The sequence below is a fragment of the Pantherophis guttatus genome, chromosome 6 (assembly GCF_059756535.1).
Source record: "Pantherophis guttatus breed Tessera chromosome 6, ASM5975653v1, whole genome shotgun sequence".
Taxonomy (NCBI): Eukaryota; Metazoa; Chordata; class Lepidosauria; order Squamata; family Colubridae; genus Pantherophis; species Pantherophis guttatus.
In genome coordinates this window covers 80,929,965-80,954,179 of record NC_142068.1, presented here as the reverse complement: position 1 = coordinate 80,954,179, position 24,215 = coordinate 80,929,965, and the positions used below count along the sequence as shown (strand labels likewise).

Genomic DNA, 24,215 nt, shown 5'->3' with positions numbered 1-24,215 from the left:
GATTCCCAATAGCAATATTGGTTGAGAATTCTGGTAAAATTAGCATTCCATCTGGAAGATACCAGATTATGGACAGTGCTATAATAAAGTACCGTATGTGGACCAACATTTTGATTATGCGTAAGTTAAATTTATCCATTGATGGAACCTACTATTAGCAGAGTTGTTAGATGCCACAAGCATTTTCTCTGTTAACCACAAATTACCCCAGGTACCTAATCACATTGACTTAATTATTTTCCAAGTCCGACATATGACATCAGTAAGATAAAAGACTAACCAAAACTTTAGCTGCATTTACACAAGGGAGGATACACAGATTAATGCACCCTGTCAAAGTGGCATATTATCATCTCTGATTCATTACGACTATGCGGTTTTTGTTTCATGTGAGAAATGCTTATGTATAGATCAAAAACAAGCACAGCATTCTGATCATAGCAAGTTTCCCACTTCTTGTGAATGGTGCTAATTATGACTGAGCAAAAACATTGTCCATTGTAGATAAGAATATTGGGTAGAGATCCAGGATCCTCTCACCAAGAAAGTCCCCAAAAGAAAATGGGGGAAAGGAATTAACAAATGAATAAAACTTTTTACAGAAATGTTACAGGTGGAGATCCCAAAGAAGTCCGTTGAAAAGAAGGTTAAGGGTAAAACAATAGCTTCATGCCACAGTAGAGAGATACATACCAAAATGGTTGCTGTGATTTTATGATCAAAACTCTACATCTTTTTGTGTTGTTACAGTTGCCGCGCTTTGATCATGGAGTTTTCTTTCTTTGTTTGAATTTGTAAGCTACCCATTTCCAATGGATTTGGGATACCCTCTTGATTTTTTTACTCCCCTTGAAGACCTTTCCAATCTGTGGGGTTTTTTTTTCAAAGCATGGCTCCATGGTTGCCAGCTAATAACAGAAGAAGAAATGAGGTGGGAGAGAGAACAGAAAGAAGGAAGGGAACAAGACCATGTCCATTAATTTATTTAAACAAATAATTCTCTCCTCCGATCAGTATGCCAGAGGGAGGGAGGGAGGGAGGAGGGAAGGAAGGAAGGAAGGAAGGAAGGAAGGAAGGAAGGACAATTCATTTCTAAATGGATGAAGATGGGAAAGCTTAAAAGAGTATTTTTACCGGTCTCTCCTAACCCTAACAACATATCCTATGCTACTCTGCCAAACTGTAAGATTTATTTTTAAATATATTAAGTAGTTGGATAAATAGATTTTGTTGTGCAGGGTTATAGACTGAAATCTATTCTAATATAAAAATGTTCCATTTTGCTCATTAAAATCTATAGTTTATGGATTTATTCTCAAATATGCATACAGCTGTCCTACAGCATTTATCTATCTATATTATAGAGAGGGAAGTAAAATTGCTACTGTCTTTAACTTTATTAAATTTATTTTATCTGAAATTATCTTAAGACAATATCTAAGTTGAACAGAGGGGATAAAGAGGGAAATCAACTAATGCTTAAAAAGTAGGCAATATATGGGTATTTGTTTTATCAGCTAGGTATTTGAAAACGGCTGTATGTTATGCATTCTTGAATAGATGCTTGAGATTTCCTTGCATGAGTGCATCCAAGTGAATACAGTTTTCCCTTGTTTCATTATCCATGAATAAAAGCTTGAAAATGGGGAGCCATGTGAATTTCCCCTTAATTTTACATGGAGCTACTAGCATTCTCCAGTTCACTTACAATAGAAATTGTTGCACAGTCCAGAAAGCACAAAAGAATATAGAAATTGTCTTACCTGTTCAAGTACTCCTCTTATAAAGTATCTTGGTTCCAAAAGGGATTAACCAGATACTTCCAATATGCCCACAAACAGCGCAGGGAGTGAAAAGTACCTTTATTGCATTTTCAACAACTTGTATTTTCTGTCATACAGTACTGCTTCTAAACTCAAAAGTTCCACTGAAGTTGAATAACTGTTGTTAAATCATCCACCATTGCTTTAACCTTAAAGTAGGAACTTAGAGCCTTTCTTATGTTCCAGGCTGCACTTCTCTCGATTAGCTAAAATGGCTGATAGCAATAGGAATTGTAGTTAAAAGTATCTAGATGATATTGTAATGTTTGCATATGGTCCAAGAGTTTTTTTTTTTTTTTAATTTGATTTATATGCCGCCCTTCTCCGGAGACTCAGGGCGGCTTACAATGTGCTAAGCAATAGCCTTCATCCTTTGGTATATTTATACAAAATCAGCTTATTGCCCCCACAATCTGAGTCCTCAATTTACCTACCTTAGAAAGGATGGAAGGCTGAGTCAACCTTGAGCCTGGCGAGATTCGAACCTGCAGTAATTGCAGGCAGCTGGTCTTAATAACAGGGTGCTTTAGACCACTGTACTACCAAGGCTCTTTTTTATTATTAACTTCAATAATAAGTTATTGATATTATTAACTTTAATATTAAGTATTAAGTTATTAATATTAATATTAATATTAAGTTATTAACTTCTCTGAGCTTACTTTCTGGTTTGGAGCCTTCTTAGGGGGGAAGGGAGGGAATTTCTAAATTATTCAGAGCAATAAACAATAGTATATCAACAAGACATGAGCACCATAAGCAAAAGAAAAGAAAAAAAACCCCTAAGAGCAAAAGATCACATCCTCTCATAAAGCTTAGGTAAATTCCCCAGAAATCAGGGGTTTATGTTTCTTTGTTTTATTTAGAAGTGCTTTTAATCTCCTAAGGGTATATTAAATGCCTAAATTCATTCATTGCATTAGATCATAACCTTTTGGTGTCGTTCATAAAAATCATTAAGCTAAAAACCATGATTAACATGCCATAAAAGTGAGATTCACAGATCACCATCATCTAAAAGCAAATATGTTTTTGTATGTTTTCACACCTGAGGGTAAAGCCATTCTTGACCCCCACATGTATGACCATTTAGATTTAATAGATACTGGATTCAAATATTTCCACTCCCATAGAGGCAGTGATGGAACAGGTATACCACTATTTGTTCAACTTCCTAAACATGCAAATAAATCTCAGTTTAAGGCAATTGGAAATAATGATTGCACATTATATCATCTGCTTTTAGCATTTATTGGTTGTTTTATCTTGAAGTGGACAGTTAATGGATCAATGCACAATTAAACTAAAAAAAAAAACCTAATAATTTAGTTTCATCTAAATGTGCAGCAGGGGAATCAAAATCAGTGTCAAATTGGAAAAAACGTTTCCCCCAGTTTTTAAACTTCAGTGTAGAGTTTTTAAAAACTGCATGGATGAATCATTCAACCAGATTTCATGCAGAAGGTATCTCAGATGTTATATTATTTTGACCATAGTTTTCATAAACAGAAAAATTCAGTAAACAATGCTGAAATACTTATATTCTACATAGATCTCAGTGTTACATGCTATTCCAGCATGTGAAATATAGTTGAATTACTCTAATATATTTTACATGTAGGTAATCATAATGAACACGTGCAAAATACAGCCATAGAATATGTATGTGACCATATATATACATATTCTATGGGTATATATGCTCAATGTATATATATATATATATTTGTTTGTTTGTTTATTTATTTATTTATTGGTTCGATTTATATGCCGCCCTTCTCCGGAGACTCAGGGTGGCTTACAGTGCATTAAGCAATAGCCTTCATACGTTTGTATATATCTGCTTAGTAGGGCTTTTGCCCCCTCCCCCTAAGTGGTGTTCTTTTTTATACAAAGTCAGCTTATTGCCCCCACAATCCGGGTCCTCATTTTACCTACCTCGAAAGGATGGAAGGCTGAGTCAACCTTGAGCCTGGTGAGATTTGAACTTGCAGTAATTGCAGGCAGCTGGTGCTACTTAATAGCACTTTAGTCTGCTGTGCCACCAAGGCTCCTTAAGGATAAAGTTTGAATCCATCTTTCTTGGAAGGCTACATAAATGTTTCCCACTCGATCCGCTAATACTAGAACTGTTTCTGAGAAATAGTAATGGATCTACAGTATGATTATTCTCTTGAATTTCATGCCATTTTTGCATCTGTAAACTTGAATCACTAGTTCCAACAAACTAACTACTAGTAGACCCTGGTTCCACCTTGCATTGTTCAACAAATACGTCTGTAATTTGGAACATAGTGCAGCTCAGTTTTTAACTACAGCTAAATCAACAGGTTATTTACCCTTTTGTTTTAGTTTCATTTAAGTGGAAAGTCTGCTTAGGATGATTAGTAAATTGTTGTTATTGTTGTCATATGTCTTCCCATTCATCTGTCAAGGGGTGACAAATGATTGCCTTGTTTTGCAGGTGGTATTGTGAAGGGAAAGAGCTTGAAAATTCACCATATATTCAGATCATCCAATCTGGAGAGCTGCATTCACTAATTATTGTTGAAGCTTTTGAGGAAGACACTGGGCGCTACTCCTGCTTTGCATCCAACATCTATGGGACAGACTCAACATCTGCAGAGATTTATGTAGAAGGTAATAGTAGAAGCTTGAAACTGAACTAGGGAAAGCAGCGTATAGAACCATGATGGCGAACCTATGGCACGGGTGCCACAGGTGGCACGCGGAGCCATATCTGTGGGCACGTGAGAATTGCCCTACTCAGCTCCAGTGCGCATACACACGCCGGCCAGCTAATTTTCGGGCCTTCCTGGCCCACATGAAGTTGGGAAATGGGCTGTTTCCAGCCTCCGGAGGGTCTCCGGGGGGGAGGGAAGGCCGTTTTTGCCCTCCCCAGGCTCCAAGAAAGCCTCTGGAGCCTGGGGAGGGCAAAAAAATGGGCCTACCAGGCCCACCGGGCCATCATGTGCCAAAAGTGGGGGTAGCGTGGGGGAGTGTCACACACGCATGCGTGGGGGGTGGGGCACATTGAATTATGGGTATGGGCACACACGTGCGTGACCCCGCCGCATGATCCCTGTTTTTGGCACGCAATGGCAAAAAGGTTAGCCATCACTGGTATAGAACTTGTGTTATATATATTTTTGCTGCTTTCTTAATTCAAATGAAGTCCTGAGATATGAAAACAGGTTTTCCAAGATTTAAAAAGTAATGCTTACTCTTATTTATAATGCGCATGAAACCACTAATTTTAAAGGATAATGATAATAGTCATCTGCTCTTGAAGAAATCAAAATGTCTTCCTACTGTCTCTCCAACTGCCAATGGCCATATCTCAGTATACAAATAAAGCAACAACTGTATTTTTATTTTTATTTTTATTTATTATTTACATTTTTATACCGCCCTTCTCCCGAGGGACTCAGGGCGGTGTACAACCATACTAAAACATGTATATCTATAAAATTTAAAAAACAATTTAAAACAGATTAAATGATTTGGCCCTATATTAAAAACTAAAACACCCATTAAAATCCAGCCCAGCCTGTTGAAACAGTAGAGTCTTAAGGGCACGGCGAAAGGTACGTAGGTATTACAGACCTCAACAGATCTGAAACTGGTCCTTCGATCCTTAAGATCTTTCTGTCAGGGGCTGTAATAAGACTAATATTATGAATTTTGCAACAACAACAAAAAAGAACCAGAATTCAGACTTGGCTTATTAATGGGCAGAATTTGAATGAAGTAACATGTTTCAGTATCTGGGGACTATATGCATATGTATATATACATACTGTCAGCCAGCTTTGCAGAGTTCTTTGCAGTGTTTTGGGTGGAATTTGGAAGAAATTAAAACTAGTAGCCATTACTTGTGTGATACAACAATCTCTTTATGGAATTGTGCTTTTCATTCATGCCAGAAGCAAACATAAATATTCTATAGGTGTGTGTGTATACACACACACAAACATACATATTTATCTGTAAAGCATATACCTATTACCTAATTTACCTAATTAATCATGGAATATCCAGTTTTGAGGATATTGCCTGATCTTTTTTACGCTCTGTTTTAAGCAACAAACTTCATATCCGAATCTGTTCCCAAATAGTTTTAAAATATTACTCTTAGGAGTCTGAATATCAGGGAAGATGTGATGTCTTTGCATTATGATATATTCATAAAATTATATAATTTATGTAAGTTGCAACATAATCGGTGCAGTTGTATGATGACAACACGATGAACATGATGTTATGTGGCTTCTACTTAACAACTACACCGAGGAGTGAAATTTTCTATTACAACTGATGCTTAGTTTTACTCCAGTTTCCCGGTAGATTTTCCCAGCAGTGACTGAAAAAAGTAGTTATATTTTTCAGTGGAATGAAAAGAATAAGGGTGCCAATTGTCATCCATCCAAAAATACTATAGCAAAACCAGCATCACAGGGCTTTGTATATCCTTATAAGAAATCTGTCTCCCAAAGGGGACACAATTCTTATAGGGACATAATTGCTAAGGAAAGATTCCAAAGATATTAGGATCCAGTCCCATAAATCAAATTTGTTGCACTAAATCATTGTGATATCAACAACAAACATCAAACAGGCAGTCTACATTGCACTCAGATAAGTAAATTAATAAATATGGTGCCCCATGGAAGTAATCTTTGCTTTCCCACAGGGGCCTCGTCTTCAGAATCTGAAAGTGACAACAGCAAAGAAGAAATGGATCGGTAAGTATGGTGTGAATTTGGGTCACTCGTGGACACTTCTATTCTTGGATTAGATTTCCCAACTTGTTACATTTCTTTTAAAAACAATTGCAGGGAATTGGGGTGACCGGGAATTGAATCAGAAGAGTGGGAATAAACTTCTCTCCCATCTCATTTTCCCAATCTATGTCATCTGTTTCAAAATGCTAGTTACATGAATCGGTATGTGTTATTGATCAGGCAAAAAGCAACTAGTGGATCAATTTTATTTGGAAAATGATGCAGCAGGTTCTTTGGAAATCTCTCTGATGACTTAATATATGTTTTTATGTAGGTATTACAGAAAACAATACCAAAGAGATTAGCCATTGTCTTCTTCTGAGATCTCTTTTTAACTTTCCCACCTAATCAGAAGCCCTGTAATTTACTGCTTAGCTTCCAAATAGATAAAAGTTGACTAGATGTCATCACCAGTGAAACAACAAAATCAAAGCCTGTATAGTAACAATTCCCATCTCCCTCACCTCCCTTTGAAACTAACTTGGAAAACTAAGGCTATAGAGTTGTTCAGAGGTAGATGGTATACAAGTTTAATAGATGCTGCTGCTGTTGATGATGATGATGATGATTAACAGAAAATTCTGTACCCAAGGCTCTGTCTTAGGCCCAGTATACTTCAATATCTTTATCAATGATTTAGAGAAGGAGATAGAAGGGGAACTCATCAAATTTGCAGATGATACCAAGCTGGCAGGAATAGCCAATACTCTAGAACAGTGATGGCTAACCTTTTCCAGACCGAGTGCCCAAAGCGCATGCACGTGTGCATGCCCGAACCCCCCAAATGCAATGTGTGTGTGGCCCTGTGCATGCGCTCCACCCCCATGCATGTGCACACTACCCACACACACCCCACCCTCTGCGTATGCACACGGCCCCCCACATGCCCCACCCCCATGTGTACATGTCCCCCACGCACACGACCCACCCCACGCACACGACCTGCCCCCTGCACTTGCGCAGCAGAGACCCGAAGACCACCTGGCTGGCGGGAGGCTTGCGCGCATGCGTGATGGAGCTGAACTGGGAGGGGCGGCTGGCATGTCCACAGAGAGGGTGCTGCGTGCCACCTCTGGCATCCGTGCCATAGGTTCGCCATCATGGCTCTAGAAGATACTCAAGATACAGAAGGATCTTGACAGACTTGAACATTGAGCCCTGTCTAACAAAATATCGTGGCAACGAAAACTGGATGCAATATTCCAAGTGTGGTCTTACCAAGGCACTATAAAATGGTATTAACATTTCACATGATCTTGACTCTATCACTCTATTAATGTAGCCTAGGATTGCATTGGCCTTTTTGGCAGCTGCAGCACATTGCTGGCTCATATTTAAGTGGTTGTCCACTAGAACTCCAAGATTCTCTTGCAGTTACTACTGTTGAGGCAGGTACCACCTATGCTATACCTGTGCATTTGGTTTTTCTTGGCTACATGTAGCCAAGAAAAACCAAATGCACAGGTATAGCATAGGTGGTACCTGCCTCAACAGTAGTAACTGCAAGAGAATCTTGGAGTTCTAGTGGACAACCACTTAAATATGAGCCAGCAATGTGCTGCAGCTGCCAAAAAGGCCAATGCAATCCTAGGCTACATTAATAGAGTGATAGAGTCAAGATCATGTGAAATGTTAATACCATTTTATAGTGCCTTGGTAAGACCACACTTGGAATATTGCATCCAGTTTTCGTTGCCACGATATAGAGACTCTAGAAAGAGTGCAGAGAAGAGCAACAAAGATGGTTAGGGAAGTGAGGATAAACATACAAAGAATGGTTGCAGGAATTGAGTAAGTCTAGTCCAGTGACGGCTAACCTTTTTGCTGTCGCGTGCCAAAAATGGGGGGAGCGCGGGGGGTTTGGTGGGCGGGCGTGCCCACACCCATAATTCAATGCACCCCGCACATGCGCGCGTGACCCCTCCGCTCCCTCAGCTTTTGGCAAGTGATGGAACAGTGGGCCCAGAGGCTTTCTAGGAGCCTGGGGAGGGCAAAAACTGCCTTCCCGACCCCACTGGGAGGTCCTCCGGAGGCTGGAAATAGCCCGTTTCCTGACATTCAGTGGGCCCGAAAGGGCTGAAAATCAGGTGGCCGGCGCACGTATGCGTGTTGGAGCTCAGCTAGGGCAACGCTTGTGTGCCCACAGATAAGGCTCCATGTGCCACCTGTGGCACGCGTGCCATAGGTTCGCCATCACGGGTCTAGTCTAACGAAGTGAACGACTGGGGTGATATGATAGCAGTATTCCAATTTTTAAAGTCACAAACGCTTTAGGATGCCACAAAGAAGAGGGGGGTCAATCTATTCTCCAAAGCACCTAAAGGCAGGAGAAGAAGCAATGGATGGAAACTAATCAAGGAGAGAAGCAACCTAGAACTAAGGAGAAATTTCCTGACAATGAGAACAATTAATCAGTGGAATGACTTGCAGGTGCTCCAATACTGGAGGTTTTTAAGAAGAGATTGGGCAACCAGAGGGTTGGACTAGAAGACCTCCAAGGTCCCTTCAAACTTTGTTATTTTGTTATTTATACAAACTGCAAACTATAATTTCACAGGAAATTCAGTTCAGATTGGTATGTAATTGATATTTGTCTTGAATAGACTCCAATTATGACTTCTCCAATTGCGGTAACTTGAAAATATAAGCAATCATTACATTATTATTTTCAGGTTTATGGAGACGAGGTTTTCCTGGCCCTTCTGTCCAACATTTGAAACAGTTTTTTTTTTTTTTTCATTCCAGCAAATTCATAAGATACAAGCCTTCAAAAGGCCGGCCAAGTAGAAATGTGTCTTTCTCAAACTTCACTGAAGTCACAAGAAGAAACTGAGGTCTCTTGCTTTCCACTAAAGGGAATGTTAATAGACTACTTTTGAGAACTTTTGTTCTCAAACTTTTGTTCTCAAAAGGATAGGATTAGAAAGGATTAGGTCTCAATTAACTAGAGTTTCCCTTTCTTGCTGCTAAAGATCCACCTGTCACTAGATAAACTTCAATATTCTTCATATAACGAAAACGAGTATTATGTTTGCCAAAAATGTGACAAGTCTTGCCAATGAGAAAATCTGATCTCTGCAGCTGTCTGTTCAGTCACTGCTATGTGATATTTCCCCATTCCTATTTCCAGACTGTAAGAATGACTTAGCCAGTGAAGATCCATTCTCATCTCTTGAGCTCCCTCTTTTAATGGGTCTCCTTTTTAATTCTCAATACCTGAACATAGCCATCTCTAAAGGTAAAGGTAAAGGTTCCCCTCGCACATATGTGCTAATCGTTCCCGACTCTAAGGGGTGGTGCTCATCTCCGTTTCAAAGCCAAACAGCCAGCGCTGTCTGAAGATGCCTCCATGGTCATGTGGCCAACATTATTAAACACCAAAGGCGCATGGAACGCTGTTATCTTCCCACCAAAGGTGGTCCCTATTTTTCTACTTGCATTTTTTACGTGCTTTCGAACTCCTAGGTCGGCAGAAGCTGGGACAAGTCACGGGAGCTCACCCCGTTAAGCGGCACTAGGGATTCAAACCACTGAACTCCCGACCTTTCGATCGACAAGCTCAGTGTCTTAACCACTGAGCCACCACGTCCCTTTAGCCATCTCTATATTCACATATATTCTGATCATTGCAAAGAACCACTCATGCAGATTAACAATAATGGAAAATATGGAGGACTTTTATTAGTTTGTGGACCACTAGGAGGCCTAGCACTAGCACCTGCTAGTAATTTCTGAGCATTTGAAGCAACACTCAAAATCTTTGGTCTTTCTAAAATTATTGACGTTCTAGTGTTTAGATTAGTACATTGAGGGGAGTTCCTTAAAATCCCTGGGCCGGACTGGGAAGTTGAGGAAAAAATCCCAGGAAACAGCAACAGCAAACCATTGCCATAATGCTTCTGAGGAGACCTGAATGTCATGACTGGAGCTGAATCCAGTTCAAGGGCATCTTTACATTTAACTCCCTCAGGAGCAGATGGAATATCCCATTTTTTACCTCTGAACTAGAGGAAAAATTGTTCACCATTCCTGTTTCCCACACAGAGCAAGGAATTAAACCACAGAACGTCCTTAGAATATTTAGTAAAGACAAAAGGGAGGAGACACACTTTGGGACAAGGATGCTTTGAGAAGCTTTAAAGTTTGTATGACAGAACTTCCCAATCAATCAAGGTAGTTTTTTAAATCACTCAAAATCAATGGATAAAGGTAGTTTCGGCCTTCACAAATTCATTGTTGTTTTCTTTTTTTGTCAATTAGCCTTTTTAAAATTTTTCCCAGGTACCAAAACCAGACTAAGACCTCACCCGCTGCACCTCCTCCTGCTCCCCTTCCTCCTGCTCCTCTTCTTGCTAATTCTTCTGCAACCCATCAAGAAGCCATTCAACCACAACCTTTGATGAAACATCCTGTCTCAGTTCCTGTGTATGAGGTAAAAAAAAATTATTATGATGCTTCCTCCAAGGGGACAAATTGCTGCTAGCTTTGTATAGTTGTGGTGCTGTCATCCAGTCTGCTCCAAGGTGCTATTTTCTGAATGACATTCAGTCATTTGAGAATGGATTGCAAGATTCAGAATTCCAAACCAGCACATTCCATTGATGGTTTTGACCAAGAATTCTGGGATGGGCAGTCACTGGTACTTGGGGAGTATCCCATGGAGGAAACCAATTGTAGGTTAACATACATAAAAGACACCATGTTACAGAAGCAGCTGTTCTATAGACTGGGATTAATTTGCATTTTATCCTTAATCTTTGGTTTTCAGTTGAAGCAGTAACGCAATTTTATTTTCATCCTGGTATGAAAAATGGGAGAATGTAAATCAAAATAAAGTAACCAGACCAAAATAAATTATTTGGGGAAATAAGAATATAATTTATTATGAAAAGAAAGCTGGTTATTACAAATATAATTCTACTTTATTCAGAAGGGTTAGAGAAGCAATTCTAGACCCTTTGCATTTTTATCTTACTAAAAAACTACGAACTCACAGCTGATGCAGCTTTATGTCGCCCTTAATTGTTCCAGTTATGAAGTAGCATTCTGTCTCTTCTCCAATTGAGTCTTTGCTGTATGGTCCAGTATATTTCACTGACATCCTTCTGGGAGCTTTTAATGACCAAGATTTTCTAAACCAGGGGTGTCAAACTCTAGGTCCTAGGGCTGGATCCGGCCCGCAGGATGCTTAGATCTGGCCTGAGGGGCCACCCTGGAAACAGCAAAGGATTGGCCCACAGTGCCTCTACCAGAGAAAATGGAGCTCGGGGGGGCATGTGCTCTGTTTTCACTGGCAGAGGACTGCAGGAGGCCATCATGGCCAAAAATGGAGCCCGGTGGGGGCATCCATTCCCCTCCTGAGCTCCGTTTTGCTGGCAGAGGGCTAGCAAAACAAACTACTAGCAAAAGTGGCATTTGATCACAAGGCAAAGAAGCATTGAGAAATTCTTCCTCTGGAGACCATGGATCACCCGAGCCCTGCCCAGGCCACCACAGATGCCCCCAACACAAATGACGTCAAGCTGGCCATGCCCACCCTGGCCACGCCCACCCACCGACCCTGCCTCCCCCCCCCCTGAGGTCAAACACAACCCTAATGCATCCCTCAATGAAATTGAGTTTGACACTCCTGTTCTAAAGGATCTTTGGAGAATGAACATGTTTTTTTTTAATTAAAAGCTGCTATGAGTTCTGTTATTGCTTTGGGTTTTAATGTTTCTTTATTCTGTGAATGTCTTCACTTATTTTAGTATATTGTAAATAACTTGAGTCATGGACATTGAGCACCGTGCAATGATGACAAGGAGTCTTTTCATGTATTAGTGCTGCTTTGACAATTTAGTTCTCTCTCTTCACTGCCCATATTTTAGAATTCTTGAAATGGTTTACATTTGAAAACTTATTTTAAAAAATAATAATAGCAGTAACAGTATTTTAAAACTATTTTAGGGAACAGTGTTCCAGATTAGGATTGTTTTAATAAAGAAAGAATGGGATGGAAATAACAATATAAAACAAATATTTTTGTGAATAATAAATGGTTCACACTTCAGCTTTTTTAAAGGTTCCATGTTAAATTGTGGGGCAATGGGTGGCCAAGGGTTTGAGCCAGATGTTGTCAATGTTTATCTAAGGAGAGCCAGTTTGGTTAAGGCACCAAAATAGAAACAGGAGGCTATGAGTTCAAGTCCCTCCTTAGCCATGAAAGCTAGCTGGGTGACTTTGGCTAATCACTCTCTCTTAGCCCAACCTACCTCATGAGGTTGTTGTGGGGAAAATAGGAAGAGGAATGTGTGTTGGATCTGTTCATTGCCTTGAGTTATTTGTAAAAATAATAAAAGCAGCAAACAAACAAATGAACAAACAAATTCATGTTTCCTTCTAACATGTTTGCACATTATAATGGGTTAGGGTCTATATCTGCTAAATTTTAATCTCATGCTTACAGATGTTCTCTTTCAAAGTCTACACAGTTTTAAAAATATTTTTTTCCTATAGTTCTCTCCATTCATCAGCTTTTGAAGAAGCAAAAATGTTGCACCTATATTATATGCCTTAACATTTGTTTCTTTGTTTCACTACTAGAATCAGAGCCCTACTAATTATTTACAAGGACTGGACGGAAGACCCCTAATAGCAGCTCCTGTGTTCACCAAGGTGATTTGCTTGAATGAGCTCTTCTCATAATGGGAAACAAGTACTGTAGATGTGATGAATCCAATCCTCAGGCAATCATTATCCAATCCTAAAATACCTTTCAAAGTTCAGCGATTACAACATCAGCATGAGTGTCCTAAAATTGCTTCTTTTACATCAGTACATTTTAAGCACACCTATCTGAAAATATTAGATACTTTTGCTGTACAAATTAAGGAAGTTTTCCAGATGACAATCTCCAATCTTTTAATAGCAACATTAGTGAAGATAAAATTGATAGTAGATTCCAATTCAATTAGAAAGCACCAGATTAGGAAAAGATGTTGTAGCATATATTGTACTTTAAAACTTCTGTCCTGCTACTTTCCATTGACAGCTTTAACAGGTAAGTAACACACTGCCAATCTGGGTTACTATAGAAAGATAGGCAGGGATTCCTCTGGTCAGTACTTGGGTGGGACTATGTTTGAAATCTTGGGCTGTAAATTAAAGTAGGAAAGTGAGCAATGGGTCCCTATTCCTGCCAAAACCAATGGCAAATCATGACAAGAAAATTGCATAGATGTATCCATTCAGTGACCAGAACCAAGTTCACCCAAAGCTGACTTCCCTTTATTCACACCTGTGTAATAATCTTAAAAATCTTAAAATACCATAATGTCTGTTTTTGTTTTAGATGCTACAAAATATATCCGCCTCTGAGGGTCAGCTGGTCGTGTTTGAATGTCGGGTAAAAGGAGCTCCTTCTCCAAAAGTGGAGTGGTACAGAGAAGGCACATTGATAGAAGATTCTCCAGACTTTAGAATATTACAGAAAAGTACGTTTTTTAGTTTTTATGGACTACAGGTAGTCCTACAGGTCCTCAAGTCCTCACAATTGAGCCCAAAATTTCTGTTGTTAAGTGAGACATTTGTTAAGTGAATCTTGCCCCATTTTACAATCTTTCTGGCCTCAGTTGTTAAGTGAAACATTTCAGTTGTTAAACTAGTAACATGGTCATTAAGTGAATCTGGCTTCCCCATTGACTTTGCAACAAAAAGTGATCACATGACCTTGGGACACAGCAACGGTCATAAATATGAAACGGTTGCCAAGCATCTGAATTTTAATCACATGATCATGGGGATGCTGGAAAGGTCATAACTGTGAAAAATGGTCATGTCACTTTTTTCAGTGCTGTTGTAACTTTGAACAGTTGCTAAATGAACAGTTGTAAGTCAAGGACTACCTGTACTGTAGCATTAAAGAGGTTTTTTTTTGTTGCATGTGACTGACAAGCAAATGTTTGTAAATAAATTCTGTGAAAACAGCATTTTTAAAGTACCATTATCTCATGCACTATAGAAATAATAGTAATAATTGGGACTGCTATTGTTCTCAAAGCACATCAGACACACTCATGTTAATATTGACTCCATGTTACAGAACAAAGTGATAAAGCAGGGAGAAAAATGATTTGAAGAAGCCTCAAACCTTCATATCTGATTGTACCATATGAACAATACAATTGCTTGGATTGTATACAGAAACTGATACAACTGAGAGAATTTAGTTTTTGAAGCTTAGTTCACTTTTCCAAAGCTATACCCAGTCCAGCATAGACTTTCATGGACAATATTCTGTACAGAAGGAGCAAATAACTTTTTGGTGAATTGGCAATTTTCTGGATTGTTACCCTTTTGCCCACCTAGGATAAAACATTTAAACTCTGCCCCTAAATCTTGAAGCAAGTTCAGATTTGGGTTTCACCAATAGAGAAAAAAAAATGAAATTAAAATATTGTGGCTATAACTAACGTATGTATATTTTGGCATATCATAGTAAAGATAGTGAAACAGGAGCTCATAATTAACGATCAGCAATTAACAGCAGCGTATTGTAGAATATAGTGCCTTGTTGTGGAGAATACCACACTACAGTATACAACAAGGCATAATCCTAGACCACTACAAATTCATACAAGCCAATGTTATTAGTAATAACCAACTTCTTCAAAGACCAAAGCATTCTTATGGGGTGGATGGCTTGGAATCTAGGTTGTGACTTGTGAGCGAGGTCTTTGGACAGAGTGAGGAGGAATAGACTAGACTAGACTAGACTAGACTAGACTAGACTAGACTAGAATAGAATAGAATAGAATAGAATAGAATAGAATAGAATAGAATAGAATAGAATAGAATAGAATAGAATACAAATTCCTTGTGTGTCCAGTCACACTTGGCCAATAAAGAATTCTGTTTATTCTATTCTATTCTATTCTATTCTATTCTACTCTACTCTACTCTACTCTACTCTACTCTACTCTACTCTACTCTACTCTACTCTACTCTATTCTATCCATCTATCTGGATTTAAAGAAGCTTCAGCGATACAAATTACTCCAAAAAAATATAATTTTTCGTGAAAAACTTTGAAAGAACACGATGTGTGTTAAAATAAATACAGAATTAAGTAATGTTGTATTTCTTTTTTATTAGAACCTCGCTCCATGGCTGAGCCAGGTAAGTATATTTATCCCAGTGCACCTGCTTACTAAATTACTTCACTCTTACAGAAGTGTTGCTGTGATTAAAAATAAGCAAGCAATGTTTTTTTTTTAAATGTATTATTGTAGTTCCTGCTTCACACACACTGAGCTATCCTAGTCAATATGTCCCATACACATAAAGCAAAGAGATTACATTGTTCAAGGAGGCTATATTAGAAAAGCTGTGTGATTCTGTTCCAAACATATAAAAAGGGACAGGACTTCAGCCACACAGTTGCAGTGGTCACCTTGATTGCTTTGACGATACCTGCAGATATCCATGGACATGAGCATCTTCCATAACATGAGACTAAATTATTTATAAGTATATTGAAATCTGGAAGAAGTCTGCTTCTTAAGTTTGCCATTAGATATAGGAGACAAGGCCACAGCTCTTTTCTCTGACTTAAAATTCTTTACTACAACAAGTAAGTGTTATGAATTGTGAAATATTCCATTCAACTTCATCTGAATACAAAATAGAGAATAACAAGGTTGGAAGGGAACTTGGAGGTCTTCTAGTCCAATCCACAGTTACCCTGAGTCTATTCTGCCCAGAGTTACCCTGTGGTAAGATGGGTGGCCAATAAATGGGTTAAGATGGGTGATAAATAAATAAGCCTCCTGCCCAAGCAGGAGATCCTATATCACCTTGATCACCTGAAAATCAGCTGGCCAGCGGGAGGCGCATGGGCATGCGCGGTAGAGCTAACCTGGACATCGGCTCACGTGCCTGCAGAGATGGCTCCGCGTGCTACCTGTGGCCTGCATGCCATAGGTTCGCCATCACGGCCCTATATCATTCCAGAAAAATGGTTGTCCAATCACTTCTTAAAAACCTCCAGTGATGAAGCACTCGCTGTCAACTTGCAAAGCTTTCAAGTTGCCATGAGCAGGAGGGAGGGAGAACTGAAGTGAATTCCATACATTCTTTCTGACCGCAATCAGAAGGAGGGTGTTAGGTTTCACAGCCAGCCAGAGTGGTTAATTGGAGAATGTGATTTATGACATAGCCAGAGAGGAAGGGAGAGACAGGGTCATAGGGGAACGTAAATCTACATAGGATCAGTCCTGACTGTCTGTCAAGTTTCCGAAAGATGCCCTAATTAATTCATGAGCCATGATCCAAACTTCAAAGGAAATATAGTCATTTATTAGGAGCACCATTCTGGCAATACCGGGATGCAGTCAGGACTGATCCTGCGTAGATTTACGTTCCCCTATGACCCTGTCTCTCCCCTCCTCTCTGGCCATGTCATAAATCACATTCTCCAATTAACCACTTTGGCTGGCTGTGAAACCTAACACCCTCCTTCTGATTGCGGTCAGAAAGAACGTATGGAATTCACTTCAGTTCTCCCTCCCTCCTGCTCAAGGCAACTTGAAAGCTTTGCACGTTGACACTCGCAACTTCAGGATGCAAGTCATTCCACTGGTTAATTGTTCTCACCGTCAGAAAACGTCTCCTTAATTCTAGGTTAGATCTCCTTTTGATAAGTTTCCATTCATTTGTTCTGGTCCTGGTTTGGAGAATATGTTCACACACACACACACACACACATAGACACACATGTACACACTGTGAAAAAAGCAAGAAGTGCCACAAATAACAACAGAATCATCTACATACCTACTCTGAAAAAGTCCCACTGATTTTAATAGGACTCATTTCCAGGTCACTCTAAATAAAATTCTAAGTCAAGAATACAGCATTATGCTTTCATTTGCTAATGAGGCCCACTTAATTAAAAGGAGCCTATTCTCTGTTAGGTCGGAATATCATTAGCACTGAAAGCTTGGAAAAATGACTAACACTGACCCTGAAGATATTCAAGGGATGGAATTATGCTTCCATTCTCCATCTTTACTAGATGGTCCTTATTTCAAAACTGGGACTTCTGCTCTTTTCCAGCCTTGATGTGAATGAAACAGACCTTATCATGTCCCTTACTTTCTTGGAAGTCAAATGTACACCAGATGATGTTGGATTGTACTATATTTATCCAACTTGCCAGTGGAAGTGTATTGTCACACCTCAACCTGTGCCAATTTTTTTTTCTCTTAACCCTCAGTGCTCCACATTGCTCTCACTCGTGAAATATGAGAGAATCGCTTCAGGCATCCCAGCTCCGAAACTGGAGAAGGCCACGTCAGGCATTCTCGCTCCAAAGGGGAACCCTGACTGCGACTATTTTTTCAGTGACTTCAGGACCAAAACAGTGGATCTGAGTCAGTGATGGATGAAAGGGCACAAGAACCTCATCCAGGGACTGTGGAGTAGCGACACTGTGATTAAGGCACACTAAGTGTGTCCTATAAATGGCTTTGGAGGAACAAAAACATATTTGTCTGTACCTTTCATGAGAGAGCTTTTTGTGGCCTGGCATGAACAGCCAGTTCCTCACAAGCTGATGGTCTGCCCACTTGCCAGAATGTTGAGGGGACTCATCCTTAGGGTTACAATTTCCCTTTCCTTCTAAAGTGCATGGGTTGCCCTTTCTCTGAGCAGTTGAGCAGATTTGGTTCTTGTGGAACTCAAAACCCTTAGTGGTGGTGGTGGAGTCTATAGGGCCATTATGGCGAACCTATGGCGCGGGTGCCATAGGTGGCATGCGGAGCCATATCTGTGGCCACACAAGCATTGCCCTAACTCAACTCCAGCGTGTGTGCGCGTGCCAGCCAGCTGATTTTTGGCCTTCTGGGCCCACCGGAAGTCAGGAAATGGGCTGTTTCTGGCCTCTGGAGGGCCTCCGGAGGGGTGGGGGAGGCCGTTTTCACCCTCTCCAGGCACCAAGAAAGCCTCTGGAGCCTGGGGAGGGCGAAAAACGGGCCTTCTGGGCTTACTGGAAGTTGTGAAATGGGCCATTTCCGGCCTCTGGAGGGCCTCGGGGTGGTGGTGGGGGGCAGCAGTTTTCACCCTCTCCAGGCTCCAAGAATGCCTCTGGAACCTGGGAAGGGCAAAAAATGGGCCTACCGGGCCCACCAGCAACCTTTTTGCCGTTGTGTGCCAAAAGCAGGGGGAGCGTGGGTGGGATGTGGGGGGGGGCATTGAGTTATGGGTATGGGCACGCATGCATGTGACCCCCCCGTGCTCCCCCGCTTTTGGCACACAACGGCAAAAAGGTTAGCCATCACTGCTATAGGGTGTGGTCAAAAAAGTCCAGATGATGGCCACAATGGTCCAAATAAAACTCCTCCCGTTTTTATGTGCGTCATCATCAGGGCCACCATCTGAATTGTTTGGCCTCACCCCATGAGTGCCCCTATTTAGCGAGACACAATGTAGTGGTCATCCTCTTTGGCAAATGTGTAAAACTTAGAGTGGTTCTTTTCTCTACAAAATTCTCACCAAGTTAGTCAAATCTACCAAAGGGATAGGGTTACAAAAATTCTAGCAACTAAATTACATTCAGTTTGGAGCCAATATCTCCCAATAAACAGGAGAACAACATAGGTAGGAGAATTTTTTTTTTATTTTACTTTGTTTCTCACAGCTTCTCTATGAACTGGAGAAAAGTTGTTAATGAAGAATATCCCCTGTTGATATGGTGATATCCAGAATCATAATCACTTGGGGAAATAACTCATACAATAATTTTAAATATTTCTACTTGTGGTCACTGCTTGATGATAACAAGGAAAATCCTTAATCTTTGTTCATACTTAAGAGTCACCCAGATATTGCTTTATTTAAACATATTTGTATTTCAGTGATTGCTTGACATCTATATGTCATCTGCAGATGCTATATACTAAATAAATAAAAAACCTAGGTATGTGCTCCTCGGAGCCGATAGCTTTCATAGTATCATACTAAGAAAGAGAGGCGAGATTTGTTGTGCAGGTCTTTAATCCCGCGTGTTTTTTTAACTTCAAATCCTAGTTTATCTTCGAATCAGTTAGAGAAGTTATTCAAGGGGAAAAAATTGGCAATTCTGCCAGTCTGTCAATCTTTTTCAAAACTGTATCCCAGTGAAAGATAGAAATCTCCTGTCTGTTTTCTCTATAATCACGAATGAGTTGCACTGAGCAGGAGTGACTGTCCCAAAGTCATCCAGCTGATTTCATGCCTAAAACAGGACTTGAATTCACAATTTCTGATTTCTAATCCAGCACTAAACTGCATCTTTTTGTCTCAGTTGCTAAATAACGTTAGCAGTTTTGGGTTCTATGCATTTTAGAGAATCATGCAATGTTTTGATGAGATCATGCTATGATATGGTCATTTCATACTTTATGAAAAAGCGCTAACTTTCTTACCATGGTTTCCAGAGGAGATCTGCACTTTGGTCATCGCTGAAGTCTTTTCAGAAGATTCGGGAAGTTTTACATGCACGGCGAGCAATAAATATGGGACCGTCTCCAGCTCAGCTCATCTAATTGTTAAAGGTAAGACTTTAATTTAAGCAACTTAATCAGAGAGACATTAGTTTTATTATGGTTTTTTTATTGTTGCATTGTTTTATTTTAATGGTTTTAAAAGCAGCCTTAGTCTATTATGGCACAGATCCTAGTTACCCGAGAGACAACCTTTCCTTGTTTTCACACATTCTGACATCCCGGGGTCATTTAAGGACCCATCTCTTCAGCAATGCTATCTGATGGACCCAGGAACAACAACATGGGCAGGTTTTCTTTCTCATATCATCTGGCCCCTGGAACAACATCCCCACAGATGTTCAACCATCCCCAATACCCTTTAAACAGGCCTTGAACACCTGGCTTTTCCATCAGATCCTGGGTTGGGATGCATCTCATCCTTATATATGGGATGCATAAGAGTGTCATGGCGCTCCCATGTAACACCTCTCCTGCGTGAGCTGCACTGGCTCTCGGTGGTCCTCCGGGTGCGATTCAAGGTGTTGATGACCACCTTTAGAACGCTCCATGGCTTAGGGCCGGGATATTTACGGGACCACCTTCTGCCACCAAGAGCCTCCCACCGGCCAGTACGCTCCCACAGAGAGGGGTTCCTCCGGGTGCCGTCGGCCAAACAATGCCGACTGGCGGCCCCCAGGGGGAGAGCTTTCTCTGTGGGAGCACCTGCCCTCTGGAACGAGCTCCCCCCGGAGATACGGATGATTCCAGACTTACATACTTTCCGTCGGGCCCTCAAAACCTTTTTATTTCATCAAGTCAGACTGGCATAATCTCTCCAATTGTGTATTTTAATTTGGATTTTTAATGGGGGATTTTAACTGTCAGACCAAATTGTTTAATTCATTTTTAAATTGTTTTTATATTTTGTATTCAATGTTTTTTACTTCTGGCTGTTCACCGCCCTGAGTCCTTCGGGAGAAGGGCGGTATATAAATTTAAATATTAAATTAAATTAAATTAAATTAAATCCTAGGCTCAGCTATTTTGGGTTAGTTTAAGGTATATATGTCTGTTCCCCCTGTTATGATTTTTAAAATGTATTATGGGTTTCTTTTTAAATTTGTGCAGTAGCCAGGATCACCGCTGATTTGGGCAGCTTCTGAAATATAAATAAATATTTAACATCCTTGTTTCATTGTTTTATTATATTTTTTATCATTTTAAATGTAGTTTAAAGGAAGGGAAGGAGGGAGGAAGTTTTAGATTTCAAAAGAACTTTAGTCAACCAGATATGACTTTCTGATTATTTATTTTTGTCATTTTGGTTCATTCTGATTAGAAGTTATTTAGTGGAACTTTTATTACAAATTACCAATTATAGTCCAACAAGAGTTAATTGATTGCAGTAGGCTAAAATAAAGGAAACAGACAGAGAAGAATATTTGTTTCAGTGAAAGTTCAGATTTTAGGCCAGGTGAAATTTACAATTTAGACTCTGTCTAAAAATAAAGACTACAAACTGACTCTTGAGTTCTCCCTTCACGCTAAGTCATTGTTTATCAAATCATGTTTACATGCTGTGCTAAACTACCAAATCATTTTTTAAAATAAATCAAAAAGTCTGGAACTTAAATAACCAAATCAACACCAAACACACCATCCTGTGACTTAGTGTGAATCAAATTACTAAGTCATTAGTATGTGTTGCCAATATCAAATCATCCCTGACATTCTGGGATATAGAAACAGGCCTCTCTCACTGCCTGCCTTCCCATTTGAGAAAAGGGTGATCATAACTCAGATTTCAGTAAACCTTTCCAGAACTGTGGAAACTGGTTTGCAGAAAGAGGTTTGTGCAAATAGGGAAGAAATTGCAGCAGTACGAAACAGCAGTACGAAACAAAAGAAAATAGGTCAACACTAAACCAATTGATTAAAACATTTGTCATTATCCATATTTCCATGGAGTTCCTTTGTCTTTTTTGTCTTTTGGAGAGAGAATAAGGATGCACCTATTTTTCTGTCAATTAGGATAAACAACTTTGATTTATGTTTCACTCTTTTTCCCAGATAGCGTCAACAGGATTAGGGAGCTACAGAGAGATTAACTAACTATAGATGCTCTCCGTCTATTGTTTCCAACAACGATGCCACTTTCTAAGGAGTCAGAGTATTTCAGTTCTCACTGATTATTCAATTTGTATCCATCTTCTGATCTAATTTATATATTTGGGTCACAGATGGCACTGGAGAGAGAAAAAACAAGTGGAGGGGAAAAATGTTCCCCAACCACAATCTGTCAAAACAGTCTCTCCATCAGCAGCAATTAGAGGTACCTGCTAAACTGTTTTCTCCAATTAAAAAATTGCCTCCTCCATTTGGAGAGGGAAAAAAAATGTATGTGAAAAATGCAAATAAACCATAGTTACTTTTAGAAAAAAACTTTTAGAAAATTGCATACAAATGCTTTAAATTTAGGAAAAGTTGCAATCAATCAATGGGTATGCATGATATAATGGATAATTTTTCAAAAAATATTTATTTATTTATTTATTTATTTATTTATTTATTTATTTATTTATTTATTTATTTATTTCAACTTGTATACCACCCTTCTCCCCTAGGGGACTCAGGGCAGTGAACAGCCAAACTTAAAATAATACAAAAGTTAAGAAAAAACTAAAAATAAATTAAATCATCAGCATTTCCAATTTAAAATCCCAGATCTGCAAAATCGAAAAGTTCCCAATTTAAAACCCAGAATCAATAAAATCGAAAGTTTAAAAAACCCCATTAAAACCATTTTAAGCTAGGCCAGCTTGCTGGAATAAGTAAGTCTTCAGGGCCTTTTGGAAAGCGTGGAGGTCCGGGATCAGTCATATTCTAGGAGGTAGCTCATTCCACAGATTGGGTGCCCCCACAGAGAAGGCTCTCCCCTGGGGGCCGCCAGCCGACATTGCTTGGCCGACGGCACCCTGAGGAGGCCCTCTTTGTGCGAGCGTACTGGCCGGTGGGAGGTAGTCGCTAGCAGCAGGCGGTCTCGCAGGTATCCCAGCCCTATGCCATGGAGCGCTTTAAAGGTGAGAACCAACACCTATAAAACGGCCAAATAAAAATTGACAATATCAATACGGGTTTCCTCTATATTGATCTAGGGGCAACAACACATGTTAAAAAAAAAAAGATGGGACTTCAGTCACGCCATCACAGATGTCATCTTGACTTTTTTTCTCCTCTGTGGATTCCCTTGGATCAATTCAATATTCCTAATCTGTGCCCAAAATGTACATTTCTATCACCCAACAATATTTAGTTTCTTCTATTGCTATTGATATATTTAAGCATGATAATATAAGCATAATCAGGCAGTTCTTGGGGCCCCCAGGATAGCCCATGTTACATGCTGTTCTGCAAATTGCACCGGCTGCCAATCTGCTTCTGAGTCCAATTCAAGGTGTTGGTTATCACCTTTAAAGCCCTTCAGGACATAGGTCCAGGCTATCTGAGAAACCGGCTCACCCCAATGGAATCAGACTGCCCCACCTGTGCTGGCAGAAGGGGCATGCTTGCAGACCCTTTCAGCCAAGGAATTTTGGCTGGGGAAGTCCAGAAGAGCCTTTCCTAGCGTGGATCAAAAGGCCTTGAAGACGTGACTGCCAACTAACCTGGGTCCCTAATGGGGATGTGGCATGTTGGAGGTGGCTAATGGAGTAGATAACACCCCACCTCCTCTGTATGTGCACTTTGCTCCTTCCTTCTCCAACCTGCTGTCAAGTTTCGAGGTCGTCTCAAATAAATTGCATTTCAAACAAAGTCTTTGAAGAAAAACTCCTATTTATTAAGCACGACATTTCTACACCCGACTCCATCGAAGCCAACACTGACTTCCAGACCCAAAACCCTCCCTTTCCGTTCCCCACTCCCCTGCATTCATTGGCCATCTTCCAAGTCATTCTACCCCTAATCTACTCCAGCTCAAAGGAATTTCCCCCCTCCCATCCCATCTCCTAGGGGATATTATCTCCAGGGAAAATAAGTAGGTGAAAAGTCAAACGTCCTTTTCCAGACGCCTCCGCTTCTCCTTCTTATGTCAGCACTAGAGT

General features: G+C 40.0%; 1 protein-coding gene across 3 annotated transcripts in view; it reads left to right on the top strand.

Annotated features, from left to right (window-relative positions):
• MYPN (myopalladin) overlaps nt 1-24,215 on the top strand; it is a 90,309-nt gene that overhangs the window by 37,612 nt on the left and 28,482 nt on the right. For all 3 annotated transcript variants that reach the window (XM_034438668.3, XM_034438670.3, XM_034438667.3), the window contains 7 exons: nt 4,288-4,463; nt 6,517-6,568; nt 10,889-11,039; nt 13,193-13,264; nt 13,941-14,082; nt 15,743-15,766; nt 20,065-20,181. In XM_034438668.3, the coding sequence (XP_034294559.2) occupies nt 4,288-4,463; nt 6,517-6,568; nt 10,889-11,039; nt 13,193-13,264; nt 13,941-14,082; nt 15,743-15,766; nt 20,065-20,181 (734 nt within the window). The remainder of the gene's footprint in view (nt 1-4,287; nt 4,464-6,516; nt 6,569-10,888; nt 11,040-13,192; nt 13,265-13,940; nt 14,083-15,742; nt 15,767-20,064; nt 20,182-24,215) is intronic.